The 21,338-nt window shown below is 37.2% G+C and overlaps 1 protein-coding gene across 7 annotated transcripts in view; it reads left to right on the plus strand.

Moving 5' to 3' along the window:
* Positions 1-247: 247 nt before the first annotated feature.
* The window catches only part of FAM184A (family with sequence similarity 184 member A), a 58,163-nt gene continuing 37,072 nt past the window's right edge, over positions 248-21,338 (plus strand). For all 7 annotated transcript variants that reach the window (XR_015745175.1, XR_015745177.1, XM_026705436.2 and 4 more), the window contains exons 1-3: positions 248-1,326; positions 13,345-14,199; positions 19,834-19,969. Coding sequence is in view for 5 of the 7 variants with exons in the window: in XM_026705436.2 (XP_026561221.1) it covers positions 1,153-1,326; positions 13,345-14,199; positions 19,834-19,969 (1,165 nt within the window). In the remaining 2 variants the exon portion in view is untranslated. The remainder of the gene's footprint in view (positions 1,327-13,344; positions 14,200-19,833; positions 19,970-21,338) is intronic.

A 21,338-nucleotide genomic window follows, 5' to 3' on the forward strand; every position in this document is an offset into this window, starting at 1 on the left:
TGTTGATTGCAGCCCAGGAAACACAAGGCATGACGCCAGGAGGAGGGGAGGGAACGGCAGATTCTAGAGTGACATGATCCACCCCCTCCCCCTTCTCTTTCCATCCCCCTCCTTCAAAGCGCGGATGCATCCACAGCGGGCGGGCGCGTGAAGCGCTTCCTTCCTGCGGGAGAGACGTTTGTTTGCTTGTTTTTAAAGAAAAGCCTCTTTCCGAGGTTCTGAAAAGGGGCGGAGACCGGAGACCGACAGAGCCGGAAATGACGTTACCCCGCCCGGTGTAAACAGTTTGGTGGGACCCTGGTAACCGTCGGTTGGCCACGGAGGTCTTGGAGCGCGAGGCGACGGGGTGGGTGACTTAACAGTCGCCGTGGCGGCCTCTTCCGTTTTCTCTCTTTGCGCCGAGAAAAGAGGAGCCCTGGAAGCGCAGAGCGGCTGAAGGAAGGAGTCCTTCTCCTTCCGCGGGAGTTCAAAGAGGGCCCCGCGGGGAGCGATGCTCCTGTGAAGGAAGAGCGGGGACCATCTTTCCTCTCCTCGCCTTCCCTCTACTCCCCCTGGTCCTTGTCATCTCTCGACGGGAGAAAGGATACTGACTGCTGGGACTTCCCAGAGGGTGGAGGTGGGAGGGGAGGGAGGCAGGAGGCTGTTTTCCATACATCCGTTGAACGGAAGCTCATACTTTTTTTGGGGGGGGGGTCTCTCTCCAAATACCCGTCTCCCTCACCAGCGTGAAACGGGGGACGAGAGGCTGTAGGGCCCTTGGTGGGTTGTTGTTTTGGGGTTTTTTTTTTTTTTTTTGGTTTTCCTTCTTTCCTCCCAGCCGAAAAGAGACAAACGGAGCAAGAAGAGACTAAAATGACCACTTGGGCCTGAAAGAGGAGACAGTGAGGGCCAGGTGCTGGTGCGTTGTGTGTACTTTGTGAGCGCGCGAGTGCGCGCTTGTCCCTGAAAAAAAAAAAAAAAGCGGGAGGAGGGGATGAGGGGGTATTTTCACCGCCCCGCTTTCCTTTGGGCACCTTCTTCCCTTTCTTGGCCAAAGCGCTAGTGGCCGGTTTCTATCCTTCCTCCCTTTCCCCACGTTTGCTTTTCATCCTCCCTCTCCCCCCACCTCCCGGGTGCCTGGCAGCTCCGTTAACGGGGTCTCTGCTGTGGAAGATGGCGACACCAGGGATGAGCTGGCAGCAGCACTACTACAGCGGCAGTTCTTCGACCGGCACTGGGAAATTCAACACCAGCTCTTCTTCCTCGGTGATGTCCTCCCATTTCGGCATGGAATACAACCAGGATCTCCATCTCAAAATGAGCAAGAAAATAGCTCAGCTAACCAAGGTAGAAGAGCCCTTCCTCCCCCCCGCACCCCAAATCCTCCCTTTTCCTTCTTAATGTTTCTTTTGCTCACTCATACCATTTGTTTTTTTTTATGTCTTTTGAAACTCTGCATTTCAAACTCTGCCTAGGTTAAAAGGGAATAATTATAATTTGACTGAACATCGGAATCTTAAAAAAAAAAAAATCTTTTAACAGGTTTATTGCATGATGATTGTTCCATTATTTATCAGTGGATCCTGGTAGTAAGCATGTTCTTCTCTGCGATTCTATTTCTTTCTCCCAATTCAGTATATGATGGCCTTTGATAAGGTGGAGGGAATGAAAGTTGCAATAAGATATACTCACAATGATAAACTCCATTGAACATAGTGAGATTTGACAAAATGTACTAATGGATAGTGTGTTTGAATGCCTGATAGCCAATGATGCATAATTGCACATAGTTTTATTATTGCTTTTATATTGGAATCTAAATATACTTTTATTTATCCTGTCGTATCTTGGTTTTTTTTATAAGGATTCAAGAATTTTCTAGTTGAGCCTCATAATGCCTAACAACTATTGATTTGTTTCAGAACTGCTATTCTTGCAAATCTTGGCAGTTTTCAAATATTAAAATAAATAGGTTTGCCTCTAGAAAGGAATTACAAAGTTCTCTTTGGGGAATGTTCCATAATCATAACCTACTACAGAAAGGCATTCGCCCTGATAGAGGTTCATGTAACTTGTCATTTAGAGGTAATTTGGAACAAGTGTCATTACAGGATTGCAAACAATATATTCTAGCAATCACATTCCTGGTTATAAATGCAAGATGTATTTTATGTATTTATTTCCTACATATGTTGTAGAAAATTGCATATACTGTATATAGACATGCCTTGATAGTTTGCAAGAATATTTTTCAAGAATATAAATTGCTTTTATAATCCAACCATAGTTTGATAGCCTTGGTAATGTTAAAATCTATATTAATCAACCTCAACTAGTATACACATCCTTCCCAAACTTCGTGTCTTCAGATATATTCAACTACAGCTGCTATAATCAGTAGATAATTCAACCATATGTTTAATTCCCAACACATCTGGAGGCACTAGATTGCAGAAACCTGATGTATACAAATATTGCTCACTTTATTGCAAGCTTGGTATGTTAATTTCAGCTTTGTTTTTATGAAACGTCTGAATGACACTGGTATTATGGGGCAGCTATATTTGAAGAAAGGGTTAATGATAATTTAAATGGTTGAATCTGTTCTATAAATACGTTTTTAACTTTTGTTCGTTTAGGAAATGCCCTACGTTTATTTTTGTAGCAGATGATTGCTCTAAATTTTCTTTCTTGGTTAACTATTGGATTTCATTGGATTTATTTATACTCTTACTGCAGGCATAGTACCATTCACAATTGCATTTTACATTTTAAAGAGGCAGCTGTCAACCAAACCCTTTATAAACTTACAAGAAATATCAGATTCAAAAATAATACGGCTCCAAATGCACTTCTAGGAATAAGAGTAGATGAGGAATACTTTTAAATCCTACATAAACATTTCTCCAAAGCAGCTGACCAGCTCTGGTTTCATATTGAATACTGGATGAGATTATTCTTGCTATATTCAGATGTAATATACCATAGTGTCTGTAGAATATGAGCTCCATTTTTTGAGCTCTATAATTCTTGAGCAACTTTTCAAAATGGTTGTTGGAATGCAAAATATATTGAATGTGTGATGAGGAGAAATTGATATGCCCAGTGAAAAATATGCCATATCATTTTTTAAACCACTAAGACAGGTAATACTGAAGGTACGACATAATGGAGACTGGCCATTACTGCTAAAAGTTGTAACAGTCATAAAACTGGTTGGTCATGTGATCAACCTGATTTTATTATTATTTTTGCAGCAGTCGTTAAGCAATGCCATGATTTAAAGTGTGAACGCCACAGTTATTAAGTGATCACCATGCCATTAAATGAACCCACTGCTCACTCTGAACACAATTTTGCCAAAAAGTACGTGCAACTTTTAAGCAAAATAGTTATAAAACATGGTCATGTGAATACAGGATACTGCAAATGGTTGTTAATGCAGTTGTGTTACCAATTGTCTGAAGTGCAGTCTTGTGATTGTTGTGGGTGGGAATCCAACTGTCAGAACCTCACATCCAAATTGCAAATCCCCTTTTTCAAGTAGGTCCTAACTTTGAACTACAGGTAGTCCTTGACTTACGGCTATAATTGAGCCCTAAATTTCCATTTCTAAGCAAGATAGTTGTTAAATGAGTTTTGTCCCATTTTATGACCTTTCTTGGCACAATTGTTAAGTGAGTCACTGCAGTTAATAACATGATTAAATGAATCTGACTTCCCTGTTGACTTTGCTTGTCAGAAGATCGCAAAAGGTCATCACATGACCCCAAGATAGTACAATCCTAAATAAATGCTGTTGCCAAACATCCAAGTTTTGATCATGTAACCATGGGGATGCTGCAATAGTTGCAAGTGTGAAAAATAGTCATAAATCACTTTTTTCAGTGCTGTTGTAACTTTGAATGGTCACTAAACAAATGATTGAAGGCACCCATTACCTGTAAACTATGCTTATTAAAAATTCCCCTTAAAAGCATGGTCATACAATAAAAGTATTCCAATATTGGAAATTGAGTATCTTGCACTTCATATTTATTCTCCTGAATTTGATGAAAAGTTATAAAGGAGCCTGTGCTATGCTAGCCCTATGTATACTGTGTCTAGCACCATTAGGCAGCACATAATTGAATCCTGTCTAATTATCTTTACACTATCACCAGATGCTGCAGGGAATCAGTTTAGGTACTCATTTGGTTTACTTTATGCTACATTGCCTGAGATAAGATTAAGCTTTCTCCTAGGATCAGGAGAACAGAAGAAGCTGCAGGACTTCATTAATGATACAGTTCTTTAATCCAGTTTAGGTGGCATAGCTTAATGTATTTTAAAAAATCCAGAATCCTTCATAAGATGGTCAGATGACCAGAACTGTACTGAATGGTCCAGATTTTTTTTATCTATTTCCACCCTTGGCTTGATTTACTGTTTTTTTTTCTGTTGTGTTTTGTTTCCTCTACTATATAGCATATTATAACCAGTTTGGTATAGTAGTTAAGATGTCAGGTTAGAAACTGGGAGACTGTGAGTTCTAGTCCTGCCTTAGCCACAAAGCCAGCTGGGTGACTTTGGGGCAATCATTCTAGCTGAGTTCTTGAAAAGGTATAAGGACAAAATATTTCCAAAAAGTCTTGCCAACTGCAGAGATTGGTCCAGAAAGCCACAAGGAGTCATAAAGTGACTTGAAAGCACCCTACACCATCACAAAAAAAGAGTAACAGTTTCTGGACGGCAAGAAATCTGAGTAACCATTAGATGGCAGTTGGTAATTGAAACTTTCTGATCTCTTTGCTGCCATCTTTTGGTTGTCTGGATTTTTATAGCCCAGTTGTGGTATCTCTACTCTCCTGACTTTTCATGCCATCAGATTTGGAAACAGAAGAACATGTGCAGGTATAACACTGACCTGGCATGTGTCCAGGGAGTCTGCTTATTATTGAAGCAGAATAGCTTGGGCAGGAAGGAAATAAGGAGGCAAAACAATCAGATGTCTTAAGGCAAAATTCCAAGGCTTTCTTCCTTTGCTTGGCAGTTACTGGTGCAAATTTTAAAAGTCTATTATCAGGCACCTGATTACCTGCTAGGAAAAAAAAGCTAAACATCCCACCTACGTATTAATTGAGGGTGCAGAGAAATAAATGAAATTTTGTTTATCCTTTATTTGAATGATTTATAGAAGATTGCTGCCAATCTCTCATAGCAATGACACTGGGAGGCATACAAAAAGTTCAAACCAAAATGATAAATGTAATGTCGTTCCAAAGAGGAAACCTACACAAAAGGTGACAGAATGCTGTACAATCAGGCCATTCCACATGTATGTACACTGAGAGCATATGCACCAAGACAAATTCCTTATGTATCCAATCACACTTAGCCAATAAAGAATTCTATTCTATTCTATTCTATTCTATTCTATTCTATTCTATTCTATAAATAATAATCTACATAACAAATGCCCAAGATTGAAAAGGAATAGTCACAACTTACAAAGGGAAATAAAAGCCATTTCATGAGAGAAATTGGCACGTTGTCATAATAAACTTTAAATTTACTGGCTGCCTAACTGTGGGTGGCACACAAAACTAAAAAAGGCACATAAAAGCTAAAAATATTAAATCAATAGGTAGCCCAGATTCAAATGCTCTAATAACAAAATCCATAAAGCAAATATTTATTTATTTATTTATTGAATTTAAATTGCCGCCTATTTGCCCGTGGTGACTTGAGGCAGCATACAGAATGTAAAACCATATTTAAAATAAAAAACAATAAAAACTAACAAAAAGACTCAGTAAAATTAATAAAGTACAATAGAACAAAATCACCAACTCTCTCCCCCCGCCGTGACAACAGCAGATCACATGAGCCATTTGATGGGCTCCATCGCACTCTGGGTTCCCCAGGCCTGCTGGCAGAACCAGGTTTCAGTGCCTTCCAGAAGAGTATTAGAGAGGGAGCCATTCTAATCTCTGGGGTTATGATGTTCCAGAGAGAGGGAGCCACCATGGAAAAGGCCTTTCTTCTGGGTCCCACCACGTGTATCTCCCCCAGGGATGGGACCCACAGCATTCCCTGCCTCCTCACTCTAATGGGTCGGCTAGATGTGACCGGAAAGAGACGTTCCCTTAGATAACCTGGTCCCAAGCCATGAAGGGCTTTAAAGATGTCAACCAACACCTTGAATTGTACCCAGAAGCAAATCGCCAACCAATGCAGCTCTTGCAGGAGAGGTGAAACGTGCGCACCAGGGTTTGCACAAAACCATGGGGGCCGCCGCATTTTGCACCAACTGGAGCTTCCAGATGTTCTTCAAGGGCAGTCCCATGTAGAGCGTGTTGCAATAATCAAGATGAGAAGTGACTAAGGCATGAGTGACTGTGAGTAGGACTGTTGGTCCAGGAAAGGGTGTAACTGGTGCACAACCTGCAGTTGTGCAAAGGCCCTCCAGGCCATGACTGCCACCTGCTTTTTGAGCAGGAGTCATGAGTCCAAGAAAATCCCTAGTTTATGTACAGGGTCTGTTTGGGGTAGTGTCACCCCATCCAAGACCAAAGATGGCAATTCTCTCTGAGCCAACGAACCCCAAACCCAGAGCCACTCGGTCTTGCAAGGGTTTAGTTTCAACCTGTTGCTCCCCATCCAGCCCCTAACAGCCTCCAGGCATTGCAAGAGGGAGGACACAGCAATACTTAACTCAACACGGGCCGAGACATACAGCTGAGTATCATCAGCATATTGGTGATACTTCAGTCCATGGTGAGGGATGATCTCACCCAGCGGCTTCATATAAATGTTGAACAGGAGTGGAGAGAGTACCGAGCCCTGTGGAACCCCATAAAGCAGTGGGCAAGGGCTGGATCTCTTCCCTCCTATCAACACTGACTGAAAGCGGCCGCAGAGGAAGGAAGTGAACCAGGACAGCACAAGGCTTCCTGGTCCCATCCCCCGAAGCCATCCCAGGAGAATCCCATGGTCAATGGTATCGAAAGCTGCCAAGAGGTCAAGTAGATCAAGGATGGATGCACTACCCCCATCCCATTCCTGCCATTAAATAGGGGCCATTATACAAATAACAAACTCCAGGACTGGAATCAAAGCCAGTTTTCTAAACATTTTGGAACCCTAGGAGATAGGGCACCAACCTTCTCTCTGAAGGGATGCTATTTCAGAGGGAGGTGGCTGCAACATATAAGGGACACTTCCTAGGTACCACAAGATATTTAATGGAAGGGCACCTATTCTGCTGGAATGTACTAGGATGGCAAGACAAGCAGAGACAAATAGTCTCCCATTATCCAGGCCCTATGCCATTCAAGGCTTCATAGGTAGTAACCAGCACCTTCAATTGCACTCAGACACCAACTGGAAACTATGCAGCTCACACATAAATAGTGATACATGCCCACACTAAGAGCCCCTCCCCTAACTGCTTGCACCTCTTTGAACCATCTGTAGCTTCTGTGTGGTCTTTGAGAGCAACCCCATGTATAGCACATTGCAATAATCCAACAATGAAGTGACCAATGCATGAGTAAATGTCTAAATGGCACCATTCCTTATACACTAATATATCTATAACTCCTTGTAGAGATTGTTTTTAATTAGGGAGAAGTAGTTGAGTTCTGCTGTCACATTGGAACTCCACTATCATAGAATTATGATATATTTATTGGAAGTTAGTGCATTCAGAAGGTAAGATATCTAACTCTTAGAAAGATATAATAAAAAAATCTTCCTTTAATCTTCCTTTAATCTTTAAATATATTGTTACTATCTATTTTGTTTTGTTTCATTTTATTTTGCGTATTTTCTTAATTTAAATTTTTAACTGGGGGGTCCTTAGGGTTTTATTTCTCTCATTTTATTTGAACCCGCTTTTAGATGTTTTATTTAGTGTTGTAAATACTTTGCTGGTCATTGACCATAAAAAAGTAAAGTTTAAAAACACAAGAAAAACACCAATAAAATTAGTCAACCATCAGAATTTGCTTAACCTCGAGATTCAAATGCCTGAGGGAACAGTCAAGTCTTTAGTGCCTTATGAAAGGCTAGCAGCTATGTGTGAGAGAGAAAAGTGTTCTTGTATGTGAGAGAAAAGTGTTCTTGTGACTGGAAAGTGCCTACATTGGTTGGTGAAATACTAACATTACTCATTGCTGTTATAATTATTTTTAGTTGGGGTTAGCACTTAATTTTTTTAAAAAAATATCACTCAATGTCCTCCCTTTTTTCATCATATCCTCTTTCATATGATACTTTAATTGCTATTCTAACCCTTCATTTACAGTAGCTTTGAATTTATTCCTCCCTCCACCAATTAAGTTGAGGAACAGAAATAGTTCTAAGTGCCTTTAAAATGCTGTTAGGATATTTTTCTGATGTTTCCCTTTATTTGTGATGGAATACTTGGCAGTGATAAGACAGTTAAGGAGAAAATAGGCCCATAACAGAAGAACCTCTTGAGTTCATTAGGGGAGAGCGAGATGAAAAATAAATTGAGAATAATTCTGCTTTATATATATATATGTTATGTGGGTGAATTACTTCTGTAGGCTTCACAATTCTGTTAGGTCATCTACCAGGAAAAAAAGAACAGAATCCATGTAGTTCTTGTTTTGTAAGCTTGCCAGCCTCACAGTGGTTGACATTATTGGACTAAAGTATTTTTGAAGAAATAATGGGAAATATATATTGCTTGATACAGATGATCCTTGACTTCTGACCACAACTGAGCCTAAAATTTTCAAGTCGCAAAAGGTGATCCCATAACTATGGGACATTGCAACCATCATCAATATATGCTAGTTGTGAATTTTGATCATATGACCATGGCGAAGCTGCAATGGTCATGTCACTTTTTCAGTGCTATTTTCACTTTGAACAGTCACCAAACCAATGGTTGTTAATAAAAGACTACCTCTATTTGGAAATATATATATATGGCATTCAGCTTTGTTCGGGTATTTTCCCACGTCATTGTAGTTGTGCTTTTAAAGTTGTAGCAACGTTTCGGCAGAATCTCATCTGCCATCATGATGAGATTCTGCCAAACGCTGCTGCAACTTTAAAAGCACAACTACAATGACGTGGAAAATACCTGAACAAAGCTGAATGCCATACATGTACCAAAACTTAAGAAAAAAAAAATATATATATATATATATATATATATATATATATATATATATATATATATATACACACACACACACACACACATACACACACACACACACACACACATACATACATACACACACACACACACACACACACACACACACACACACACTGCTCAAAAAATAAAGGGAACACTTAAACAACACAATTTAACTCCAAGTCAATCAGACTTCTGTGAAATCAAACTGTCCACTTAGGTAGCAACACTGATTGACAATCAATTTCACATGCTGTTGTGCAAATGAAATAGACAACAGGTGGAAAGCATAGGGAGTTAGCAAGACATCCCCAGTAAGGTTCTGCAGGTGGTAACCACAGACCACTTCTCAGTTCCTATGCTTTCTGGCTGATGGTTTAGTTACTTTTGAATGCTGGTGGTGCTTTCACTCTAGTGGTAGCATGAGATGGACTCTACAACCCACACAAGTGTCTCAGGTAGTGCAGCTCATCCAGGATGGCACATCAATGCGAGCTGTGGCAAGAAGGTTTGCTGTGTCTGTCAGCGTAGTGTCCAGAGCATGGAGGCGCTACCAGGAGACAGGCCAGTACATCAGGAGACATGGAGGAGGCCGTAGGAGGGCAACAACCCAGCATCAGGACCGCTACCTCCGCCTTTGTGCAAGGAGGGACAGGAGGAGCACTGCCAGAGCCCTGCAAAATGACCTCCAGTAGGCCACAAATGTGCATGTGGCTGCTCAAATGGTCAGAAACAGACTCCATGAGGGTAATATGAGGGCCCAATGTCCACAGGTGGGAGTTGTGCTTACAGCCCAACACCATGCAGGACGTTTGGCATTTGCCAGAGAACACTAAGATTGGCAAATTCGCCACTGGCGCCCTGTACTCTTCACAGATGAAAGCAGGTTCACACTGAGCACGTGTGACAGACGTGACAGGGTCTGGAGACACCATGGAGAACGTTCTGCTGCCTGCAACATCCTCCAGCATGTCCGGTTTGGCAGTGGGTCAGTAATGGTGTGGGGTAGCATTTCTTTAGGGGGCCGCACAGCCCTCCATGTGCTCGCCAGGGGTAGCCTGACTGCCATTAGGTACTGAGATGAGATCCTCAGACCCCTTGTGAGACCATATGCTGGTGCAGTTGGCCCTGGGTTCTTCCTAATGCAAGACAATGCTAGACCTCATTGGCTGGAGTGTGTCAGCAGTTCCTGCAAGACGAAGGCATTGATGCTATGGACTGGCCCGCCCATTCCCCAGACCTGAATCCAATTGAGCACATCTGGGACATCATGTCTCGCTCCATCCACCAATGCCACATTGCACTACAGACTGTCCAGGAGTTGGAGGATGCTTTAGTCCAGGTGTGGGAGGAGATCCCTCAGGAGACCATCCGCCACCTCATCAGGAGCATGCCCAGGCATTATAGGGAGGTCATGCAGGCACATGGAGGCCACACACACTACTGAGCCTCATTTTGACTTGTTTTAAAGACATTACATCACAGTTGGATCAGCCTGTAGTGTTTTTTTCCACTTTAATTTTGAGTGTAACTCTAAATCCAGACCTCCATGGGTTGCTAAATTTGATTTCCATTGATAATTTTTGTGTGATTTTGTTGTCAGCACATTAAACTATGTAATGAACAAAGTATTTAATAATAATATTTCATTCATTCAGATCTAGGATGTCTTATTTTTGTGTTCCCTTTATTTTTTTGAGCAGTGTATTTCAGAAATATACTGTATTAAGTCACTCTGAATTTTATTTTGTATTTTATTTTCTTGTGGTATGCAAGCAAGCAGAAGCATAAAGGAGTATAAAACTAACAGAGCAATATAAAAACCTTAATATAGCATGTTCTACTACAATTGCATTTGGAAAACTATTAACATCTTAGATCAAGCCAAATCTAAAAGATGCTAGAGAATTCCCCAAAGTTTAGCATTCAGACAAATCAACTATTAATAGCCATACAGAGATAAGCCACATTTATGCACTATTCACATCACAGGGGGTGGTTGTTTGATGGCTCAAAGGGTAAAGACTGGGTTTCGAGACCCGAGTGCCATGCAACGGGGTAAGCTCCTGTTACCCACCCCAGCTCCTGCTCATTTAGCAGTTCAAAAGCATACAAAGGTGGGTAGATAAATAGGTACCACTTTGGTGGGAAGATAATAGTGTTTTGTGCACCTTTGTTTTATAGTCATGCTAGCCAGATGGCCAGGGAAATGTCTTTGAGAACACTGGTTCCTTCAGTTAAGAAATGGGGATGAGCACAGCCTCCAAAATCGGACGTAACTGGACAGGGGAAATCTTTACCTTCACACACTATTCAAAAGAATCTATAAAAATAATCTAGGAAGGAAACAAAAAGACTAGTACACATCTCCTCCAGCAGTTAACATTCAGATAAGCAGAGATCAGCACCAGCCAAGCAATCAAACAGAAAACAAAAATATAAGAACCACTATGGAGGAAACTACATCCCTACCAAAACTGGCAAGACAGGTTAATTCATATAAATAGGCAGCAAACTCCACAGTCATTGCAATAGGTAAGAAAGGAGAAAATTTTTTTGAACAAGAGAACCTCAATATTATAGCTTGATTCTATGACTCACAGACCTTAATTATAAATTAACTAGTCTTGTCTCTTTTCCAACCAAACAGCAAAATTGTAGACATGTGGTTAGTGACCACTTTGCTTAGTAGCAGATTTGCCAGTCCCAATTAGGGTTATTAAGTGAAGACTACCAGTTTGTTAAAACAGGGTTTCATTACATATTTTCATGTGGGTATTTTGATGCATATCTACAATATGATTTATTTTTCTGATTTAAAAAATGTATACCACTCTGTCAGATATGCACTTAATCTTTTACTCCACTGCTTCCATTCTTTCTCTCATTCACACACTCTCTCATAGTTTTCTTAATTCAAATGTGATGAAGAATTAGAAACCACTGATAAGAGACCAACAGGGCTAATAAAAAACTGGTCCTTGCACTGGATTTACCAATTTTACACAGCCTTGATGAATGGGGCAGTGGCTGTTTGAGATGTAAATAAAGTGCAAGTGGCCCTCTTGGATTATATTATTCTCCTAAAGAAAATACACTAAAAGTTCTAGGCAAGTTGCTGTAGTATTCTGTAGGTTAACTTATATCATCTGTTATAGTATTAAATTATCTGAAGCTTTATGAGTTGCAATAAACATGGTAATTGATACCTCTAAAGACTGAGAAACCAAATCTTTTAAGTTGGTATGGTTATTGCCAGAGGAAAAATGAACAGACTTGTTATTAATCCTTACAAAATTGAATGGCTACATTTTTTGGCTTTTGGGTGCAATTCAAGGTAGTAGATACCACCTTTGAAGCCCTTAAAGGTATAGGGCCTGGCTATATGAGGAATCACTTGATTTCTGTCGTCTCTGCCCAGTAGCTTAGCAAGGTAGTTGCTCTTCATGACCTATCAGTTAAATGACACAAACTGTCATTTTGTAGAATTCTGAATGTGCACCAACACTATTACAGTTCCTGCCCTATGAAATGACAGCCCTCTCCCCCAGAGATCTGTGTGCCTCCCCCTCCCCATTTATGTTGTTCAGGGAAACTATTCAAAACTTTGTTCTCCCAGATGTTGGAGACAAAATGATTGTACAGTCCCCTTTTATTCCTTTGCCCATTTGTTTTGTTTTGTTTTTTGTTTTGGATACTTTGTTCTTCCAGTCTGTTGTATCTTTTATATGTTTTTTGGTATATATTGGTTCTTAGTTGCAGGCTCTTCAGAGTCATTTGGGAATCAGATGGCCAGATAAAAAGATAAATATATAATGTTCAATTGTCAGTTTTCTGCTTAGGTGGTTCATAGGATTTGCATCATAGAGAAATCTCAATCTTGACTTCTGGCCAGTCTCTGTCCCAGACCTGATCTGTGGAGAATGTTTTTTTTGTTTATCTGCTTTCTGGTTCAAGTACATACATTGGCTTAAATGTGCTTGCTCAATTTATGTGTAATTTAGCAGCTGTAGTACACAGACTTAGGAAACAATGCCACATTCCATTTTAACATAGTTAATTTTGCTGCCCATGATATTTTAATTAGAAAATAATCAATCTTGTGCATTAATATATTGTTGTGTTATTCTGAACTACACCAGCTTCTCATATTGTATTATTTTGAAATAATTTATAAGAAAATATCTTTTTATATATATATGCAGGTAATATATGCTTTGAACACAAAAAATGATGAACATGAAGCTGCTATGCAAGCTCTCAAGGATGCTCATGAAGAAGAAATTCAACAAATTCTTGCAGAAACCAGAGAAAAGATTTTGCAATATAAGAGTAAAGTTTCTGAAGAAATGGATCTAAAAAGAAAAATCCAGGTTTTAGAAGAGTCTCTAGAAGATCACAAAAAGATGAAGCATCAAGCTTTAACTGAATTTGAGGCTTATAAGGACAGAGTTGAGGATATGCAACTCTGTGCAGAAGCTCAGCATGTCCAACGTGTTGTAACTATGTCACGTGAAGTGGAAGAAATTAGAAAGAAATTTGAGGAAAGATTACGAAGTTTTATACAACTGCAGTTACAGTTTGAGAAGGATAAACGTTCAGCTCTCGAAGAGCTGAAAGCTGCACATAGACTTGAGATCCAAGACCTTATGAAGACACATCAAAATCAAAATGTTACTTTAAGCAAAGGTCAGGAAAAATTGGAAGAATTGCACAGGCAGGATGTGGAACAGTTGAATGTTAAAATAGAAGAGCTAAGAATAGAAAGAAAAAAGCTTATTGAGGACTATGAAGGTAAACTCAGCAAAGCTCAATCTTTCTATGAACATGAACTTGATACTATGAAAAGATCACAATTGTTTACAGCTGAAAACCTGAAATCTTGCAAAGAAAAGGAAGTAGAGCTAAGAAAGGAATTTCAGAGTCAAGAATCAGTTCTACGAAAAAATCTGGGGAAGCTTAAAACTGAGTTGCAAATGGCTCAGGATGAAGCAGGGGCTCTTCGAGAAAAATGCCAGAAGCTTCAAGTGGCTCTAAGTACCTCAGAAAACAGTGCACAGGTGAGATAATTATTGTTATGCTGTTTCTTTAACAATAAATAAATACATTTGTTAGATTGATGTTGATGAAGTTTTGTGTTACTCAGTTGGGTGTAAAATCAGATTAGTTTACCTGCAATAGCTTAACAGACCAACTAATTTCTTTCCATTTTATTTAGAGTTGTGACAAAAGTTTGCTTTTATATATGAAACTTCAGTAGCTTTTCTTCTAATAGTGAAGGCCAAAGGCAACTGAAATAGGGTTCTGCAAAATTAATGGTTTAGATTTTCAGAGCTCATTGCAGAAGCAATTTTGGTTCTAATATCCTTTCCCTTCCCTGCAGGAGCCAATAAACATTCTCTTCTGTTTTATAACATCTACTGAGCTAAAGGAGTGGCTTAAGAGGCCACAGTAGAAGAAAGCAAGTAGGGAAAGTCTTGTTTCTCTAATCTAAGTGAAAGAGTAGATTTTCCTTCATTACATCTGGAACTTTTATGTAATTATTATTGTTTATTGCATGTACTGTACATTCCACCTTTTCCTTTTTGTGTGAAAGTCTTCTTACTTGGGCATCTTTTCTGACGGAAGTTGAAATGTTAGTGTATGTATATGCACATGTGTACAGATCAAAATATTTTTATTTGTTTAAAATTAAGGTTTTATTGTCCATACCTTTTCCTAATTTTTTTCGGAATAAATATTTTTATGGAAATAATAATAGCACATTGAAGACTGGAACTGAAATACAATGCTATAAATGTCACTTGATTAAAAATGCTTACCAAATAAAAACACTAAATACTGAATTGGATAAAAGTTATAATATGAATGTGTTGTGTCTATGGAATGGCTGTGAATTTTCTAAAGGTGTAAAGTTTGCATCTGTACCTGACAATTAGAAGAAGCCTGTTTATAGTTCACTAATACAAAGGAAAACAGCAAGAATAAATGAAAAGCCATAATGGGGTTATTTTATTAAGGCTGACTGGTATGGTGCTTGGAAGAATTATGATTGACAGTTACAATATGTGACAATGAATAAAAGATGTGAAGTACACTGTATAGGTTATGTAGAGTAATGTAACATGTAGGCAATGTATGTAGGCTATATTTTTGCTCTATAGAAAGATACTAAGAAATGCATGAATATGAGAAAGTGTTGTACATTTGTTGATTTGAAGAAAGCATATGATGCAGTGAATAGGCTTGAACTGTGGAAATTTTACATGAATAAAGAATCAACCATGGATTGCTGAATGTACTAAAAATATCAGGCATAAAAATAATACTTTGCAAATGGTTCAGTACTAGCCAACAAAGTAAGACAAGGATGTGTGGTGCCTTTTGTTTATTTAATGGATTTGTGGATAAATATATAATGAATTTTTGTGGTGAGATGTGTTAGCTGCGTAAATGTGTATTTGTATTTTGTTATGCAGATTGTTGAAATCTAAAAAGCTAGATAGATTTTTAATGCAATAAATAGCATGCATTTAAAAATCAGTATATAAAAGACCAGGGATATTATATTTAACAAGACAAAGAAGCTATAGTGAATTATATATAAATGATAAAATATATCAAGTAGATAAATATATCTAATTTGATAGAATATTTAATAAAAATTGGGAAATTTTACATGCAAATGCTAGGTGAAACAATGGGTAGTATTTTTTCTCTTCTGAAAAGAATAGATATTAGTGTTGAAAGAAGTGAAAATGACTGCATGTAATAGTATGCAAACACCCACGTTATTATATAGTAAAAAGAGATAGGTGTGTCCGGAAAAGTATAAAAATAATTTGGATGCAGTAAAAATAGACATTGAATTGCCAAAAGTCAGTCCTGCTGTGTTTGAATATGGGTCTCCCTAGTACCAAGCACAATCCCACAATCACACTGGCTAATGTGGGTAGAGTGACTGGATTAGAAATAGAAGAAAATTGAAAAAGTCACGACTGGATGGAGTTGATGAAATTCTGAAAGAAAGGTAAGAAGTTTAAAAAACAAAACCCACTATTAGTGTAAAATCAAGGTAAAAGCAAGAATAGTTTGCAAGGAAAGAAAGTTATGGAGTAGTATAATAAAGGCATATACTAGTTTTAACTATATTTGCTCTCCTTTTTTCTTATTTCATACCTTCAATTTCTTTGGTTTATACTATGTTTATATTGCATACCTTGAAAAGGAATAACATATGTATGTATCTACAAATGGCAGCAAAGGGGAGAAGTAATTTGTTCTATCTGTATTAACTATTTTGTATGAATAAGTTTGAATATCACTTTTTATTCTTTTCCTATCCCTAAATTTAAAATTTCAGTTTTTTAGAGATTCATGTTGGTTTTTTTACATTACTTGCTGCAACTTCTTAAAGCTACTGCCTTTTCCCCCAAGAATCATATGGCTGTTTTCTGTAGCTGCAGGATAATCCTGGAAAATGATGCATTTCATTTAAGAGTTGCAGACAGATCTAAATGAGGACCAGGCATATTCCAAGATACCTTTTTGCCTTCAAATCCAAAGGCCTATGCTGCCCTATTTATAGAGTTATATCACTAAATGCATTTCTATCTCCTGCATTTCAATTACTCATATTTCTTCATAACATTTTAAGAATCTAAATTTTTTTAATTTACTGAATAATTTTAGCCTGTCATTCTCTGGCAGCCAACATGCTTACAGAATAAAATCTCCTATATATTGCCATGAGATATAGTAGAATGTAGTCCGGAGTCACAGGAGGGAAGAGCTCTTTCCCAGAGCGCAAAGAGACAGCAAAGTTTGGAATGTCTGTAGGCAGGAAGAAAGCAAGGTCAGACCCTAGTATAATTCACAGAATGTATTTTGGTTATTGCAGATAGTTGCTTTCATCTGGAATTTGTTTGTAGGCAAGCAACAATAAAAAAACTACTTAAAGTAACTCCATGTTCTTGGTTATTTGGACTTGACACCTGGGGGAAATGAAGGCTATAAAGAAATAAATAGCTCTTTGAAATTCCAACACATACAAGTTCCCTATCCATAATTTACCCATAACCGAAGTCCTTTGAGTGGTCTCTATGCCTGTTTGCATTGTTATTACTACTATATAGAATATAGTAGTAATTATTACTACTATATAGAATTACTACTATATAGAATTACTACTATATAGCATAAAAGTAGTGCTTAATTTATGACCAGATTTGGAATTGGAAATTCTGTCATAATTTGGTATAATCATAGAGTCATCATGTGATCAGGCCTGAATTTATCACAATTATTAAGCGAATCAAAACCACTATAGTAATTAATGAATCACTTGGTTGTTAAGTGAATCACAGTAGGAGAAGAGCAAGCAGAGCTAGGGGATGGAGTTAAATGAATCATCATCCAAGAGTCATTACGTTCCCACAAATGTCTAAGTCCAAGCCCTCTTGAATTTGTTGATTGTTATCTGGTGCCAATTTAGTGTTGAATTTTGTTGGCGAGATTCTTGCATATAGCCTTGAGCAATAAGGGCTGAATTGCAATTTAATGCATGATTCTGATTCTTTGTGTCATATAGTCAGTAAGTAAATCCAGCTTCTGCAATTGACTTTGCTTGTTGAAGCAGGCTGGGAAGGTTGCAAATTGTGATCACATGACAGCAAGACTTGTAACTATCATAAGTGCTAGATCAAGGGGGTCAAACTAATGGCCTGTGGGCTGGATGCGTCACGTGCTGGCCATATACACATCAGTCCACGAATGGGAAAACCATCACAAAATGTCACATGATGGCAACATGCCACAAGTTTGACACCTGTGTGCTAGATGATTGCCAAGTGCCTGAATTGTGATCACATGACCACAGGGGTAGTGCAATGGTCATAACTTCTAGGACAAGTTGTAGGTCACTTGTTCCAAGACCGTTGTATTTTTGAACTATCATTAAATGAATGGTCATAGTCAAGTACTGCCTATATAGTTTATTTTAAAATAAGGAGTTCTGATAGCACATTGGTTAGAATGCAGTATTGCAGGTAAACGCTGCCCACAACCTAGAGTTTGAACCTCAAGCCTTCCGTCCTTCTAAGGTTGGTAAAATGAGGACTCAGATTGTTGGAGGCAATATGCTGACTTTGTAAACCACCTAGAAAGTTTGTAAAGCACTATGAGGTAGCATATAAGTCTTAGTGCTATTGCTATTAGTCTACATATTTCATTTGCTTTTCTTTCTACAATATTGAGCAATTTTACGTATTTTGTACTTACAAATTTGGGAAAGATTATTGTGCTAAATGTTTTTTTTGCCCAAAGGTATTTTCACTCTATCTTCTTGCATTTTAAGCACTTATCAGTTTTCTCTTGTCATTTAACACAGCCTGAAGAAATAATTAAAACAATATATAATTCTGATTTGTAATCAGTAACATATGTATTTATTGGTTTCAATCTTGCTTCTAAGCAGCATTTTAAATAGTCATGGGTTTTTAAATAAATTTTTATTTTTAATGGAAAATTAATACCTATCCTAATTAAGATGTATTTCAAATTTTAAATTAGCTTTTCTTAGGACAAAATGCTAACATATCTACATTATTGGAAAATTTAGTATAACTTGTCAAAATATCTCTAGCATTTTTTTCAGTTTATCATTACTTAGTAACTATTTTATGTGAGGCCTTTTTGACATTTCACAAAGACGAATTCTGCTTTTAGGAATTTGCTTAATGAATCTATTTGATTTATCCAACAGCTTTGGGAATTTTGGTATTATCTAATCTGTTTATAATTTACTCTTTCATTGTATTTCTTTTATAATATTATAAAATTATAATATTTTATAATATTACAATTATGAAGTATAATCCAATTTTTATTCTGTCAGTAGAAGAATAAAATTGCTGTATTTTCAGCAATTTATCCTCAGCAATTTCAGCAGTTTATTACACTTTATTTATCTGCTTTGCTTTGGATAAGATTTTGCGTCTGAGATTGCAATGGGGCTACACGGGAAGGTGGAAAACTACTGTATTTTTTCCCTTCTTTTGCATATGAAATTAGTTTGCAACTTGAGGGACATTTATCATATTCCACACAATATCTTATTTTAAATGGTCTTTGGAGGGCTTTTTATGACTAAAATACAGCCGAGATTTGAAGAAAATATTCCTCTAAAAGGCAATATCAGAAAAATGAAACAAATGCAGGTGTTTTTTTTCTATTTGAATAACATTTAAATAAAATCTTGCATAATCTCTAACGTGAAACTTAGCAACTGCTTTAGAATTAACATAACATTTCATGTATTTTCCAATTTGATGCAGAATAGTGCTATTAAATGTTTTACTTTTAATCATAGTTGTTCGGTCCAATTTACTATATAGTATATATGCACACATTTTTCACTAATTAATCACAGGTAATTATGTACTGTTGTGAATAATGTAAGTCATGCACATTTATCAGAATATCTTTGTTATCAAAAGTGAATATGTCAGACTTCTATGCAGAAGTCATACATCACTTATGGAAATTTCAGAACTGACAAAATGAACGCAAATATACATAAGTAAGATAGTTACAGAACCTTTGCTCTGTATACCTATACTGGTAAATTTCATTCACATAATCTCAATTATAATAGATTTACAATACATTTTTAATAATTTTCTCTATTTTCTTAGGCTCTTCAAAAACAACTAGATGATGTCAAAGAGGAGGAAATGACATTGTTAAGCAAACACAAAGAAGTTGAAATTGAGTTAGCAGCTACAAGAGAGCGCTTACAACAGCAAGCCACAGATCTAGTGCTAAAAGCTAGTATGTGTGTATGTTTCTATTACTTTATATATAATCCATTTTAAGTTATTATTGTAAGAATGTTTGTTCCTAGGTAATATTTGATGCATAAGACAAATGTTAACTTTTTCATATAAAAACATTTTTTATTTTTATTAAAAATGATTTTTCTCAATCTGTTTCCATTATTTCGTCAAAATATCATATCCAGCACAATCTGTAGGGTTTGTTATTCATGAGGCTTACAACTAGCATATATGCAGATGATTGCAGTCTAATGACCTAAACCTTACTTAGCCAATGTCCTCCCTACACAAATGTTGGTAATATTGATAATATTGATCTATAATTCCAATATAACTGGAAAAACACTAACTTGGGGAAGCATGGTCTGACAGTTAAATCTCATGAATTGTAAGCACATGTTTTTCATGTTTTTCTAGAAATATGTTATAGTTTAAATTTTACAAGATACTTATAAAATGTATTATTAAGAACTCAAATTCAGAATATAGTTAATTCGTATGTAATATGTAAAAATGAATATATAAAGAGTCCATTTGAACAAAATATCTCAGTTAAAATAATTATGACTCAGTATCTATCATCTGACTATTACAATGGCCTAGTTCTGTTTTTAAAACTGTTTGGATTTCAGATGCCTGTTATTTTGCATGTGAAATGATACACCATGTTTCATTCCAATTATTATCCCACATCTGACTTTTTATGTGAAAAACTATAAGGTTCATTGTCAATTTTGCTGTAGTCACACGCTGTAGCGTTTTGTTCTTTATTACCTCTGTGCATCATTCAGCTATGGTAATATTGTTGGTGTTGGATAATGCTCTCAACTGTTCCAGCTAACAAAGCTAGATCTGGCAGATTGCAGGTATTATTAACATGCAGAGGACCACTGGTTTTCAATCTTTGTCCTAAGTGATTGAGTAAAGGATCTTTTTTTTTCAAAATATGTTAAATTGGAAGTTTCTCTATTTTATTTGTTTTGACAGTTGAAGATATTAGAAATAGACACTGTATTCCACCCCAATTGAAGAGAAACAAGGGGAATTCAGATGATGCATAATGTCTGCAAAATGTCCATAGATCTGTCTTTCAGTATCTCACCACTGTTTCCTAGGAACTACTACTTAAAATAGCTGCCTCATTACACTTAAATTCTGAAAGAATTTAGAGACATTTTTTCTAAAAATGAAACTAAAATTCTTGATGCCTTAATGTATTTCTAATAATATTTTAGGCATAGACATTGTGTGGTAATGTCTATGTTTTTAAGCATGTTTTTAAGTGTGGTATATAACAAACCAGAAAAGTATGTAATTTTGATAGCACCTTGGTGTTTTGTTTTGTTTTAGTTTTTTAGAGCAGA

Source organism: Pseudonaja textilis, chromosome 1 (assembly GCF_049901715.1).
Source record: "Pseudonaja textilis isolate UNSWEBS1 chromosome 1, rPseTex1.2, whole genome shotgun sequence".
In the NCBI taxonomy this organism is placed as follows: Eukaryota; Metazoa; Chordata; class Lepidosauria; order Squamata; family Elapidae; genus Pseudonaja; species Pseudonaja textilis.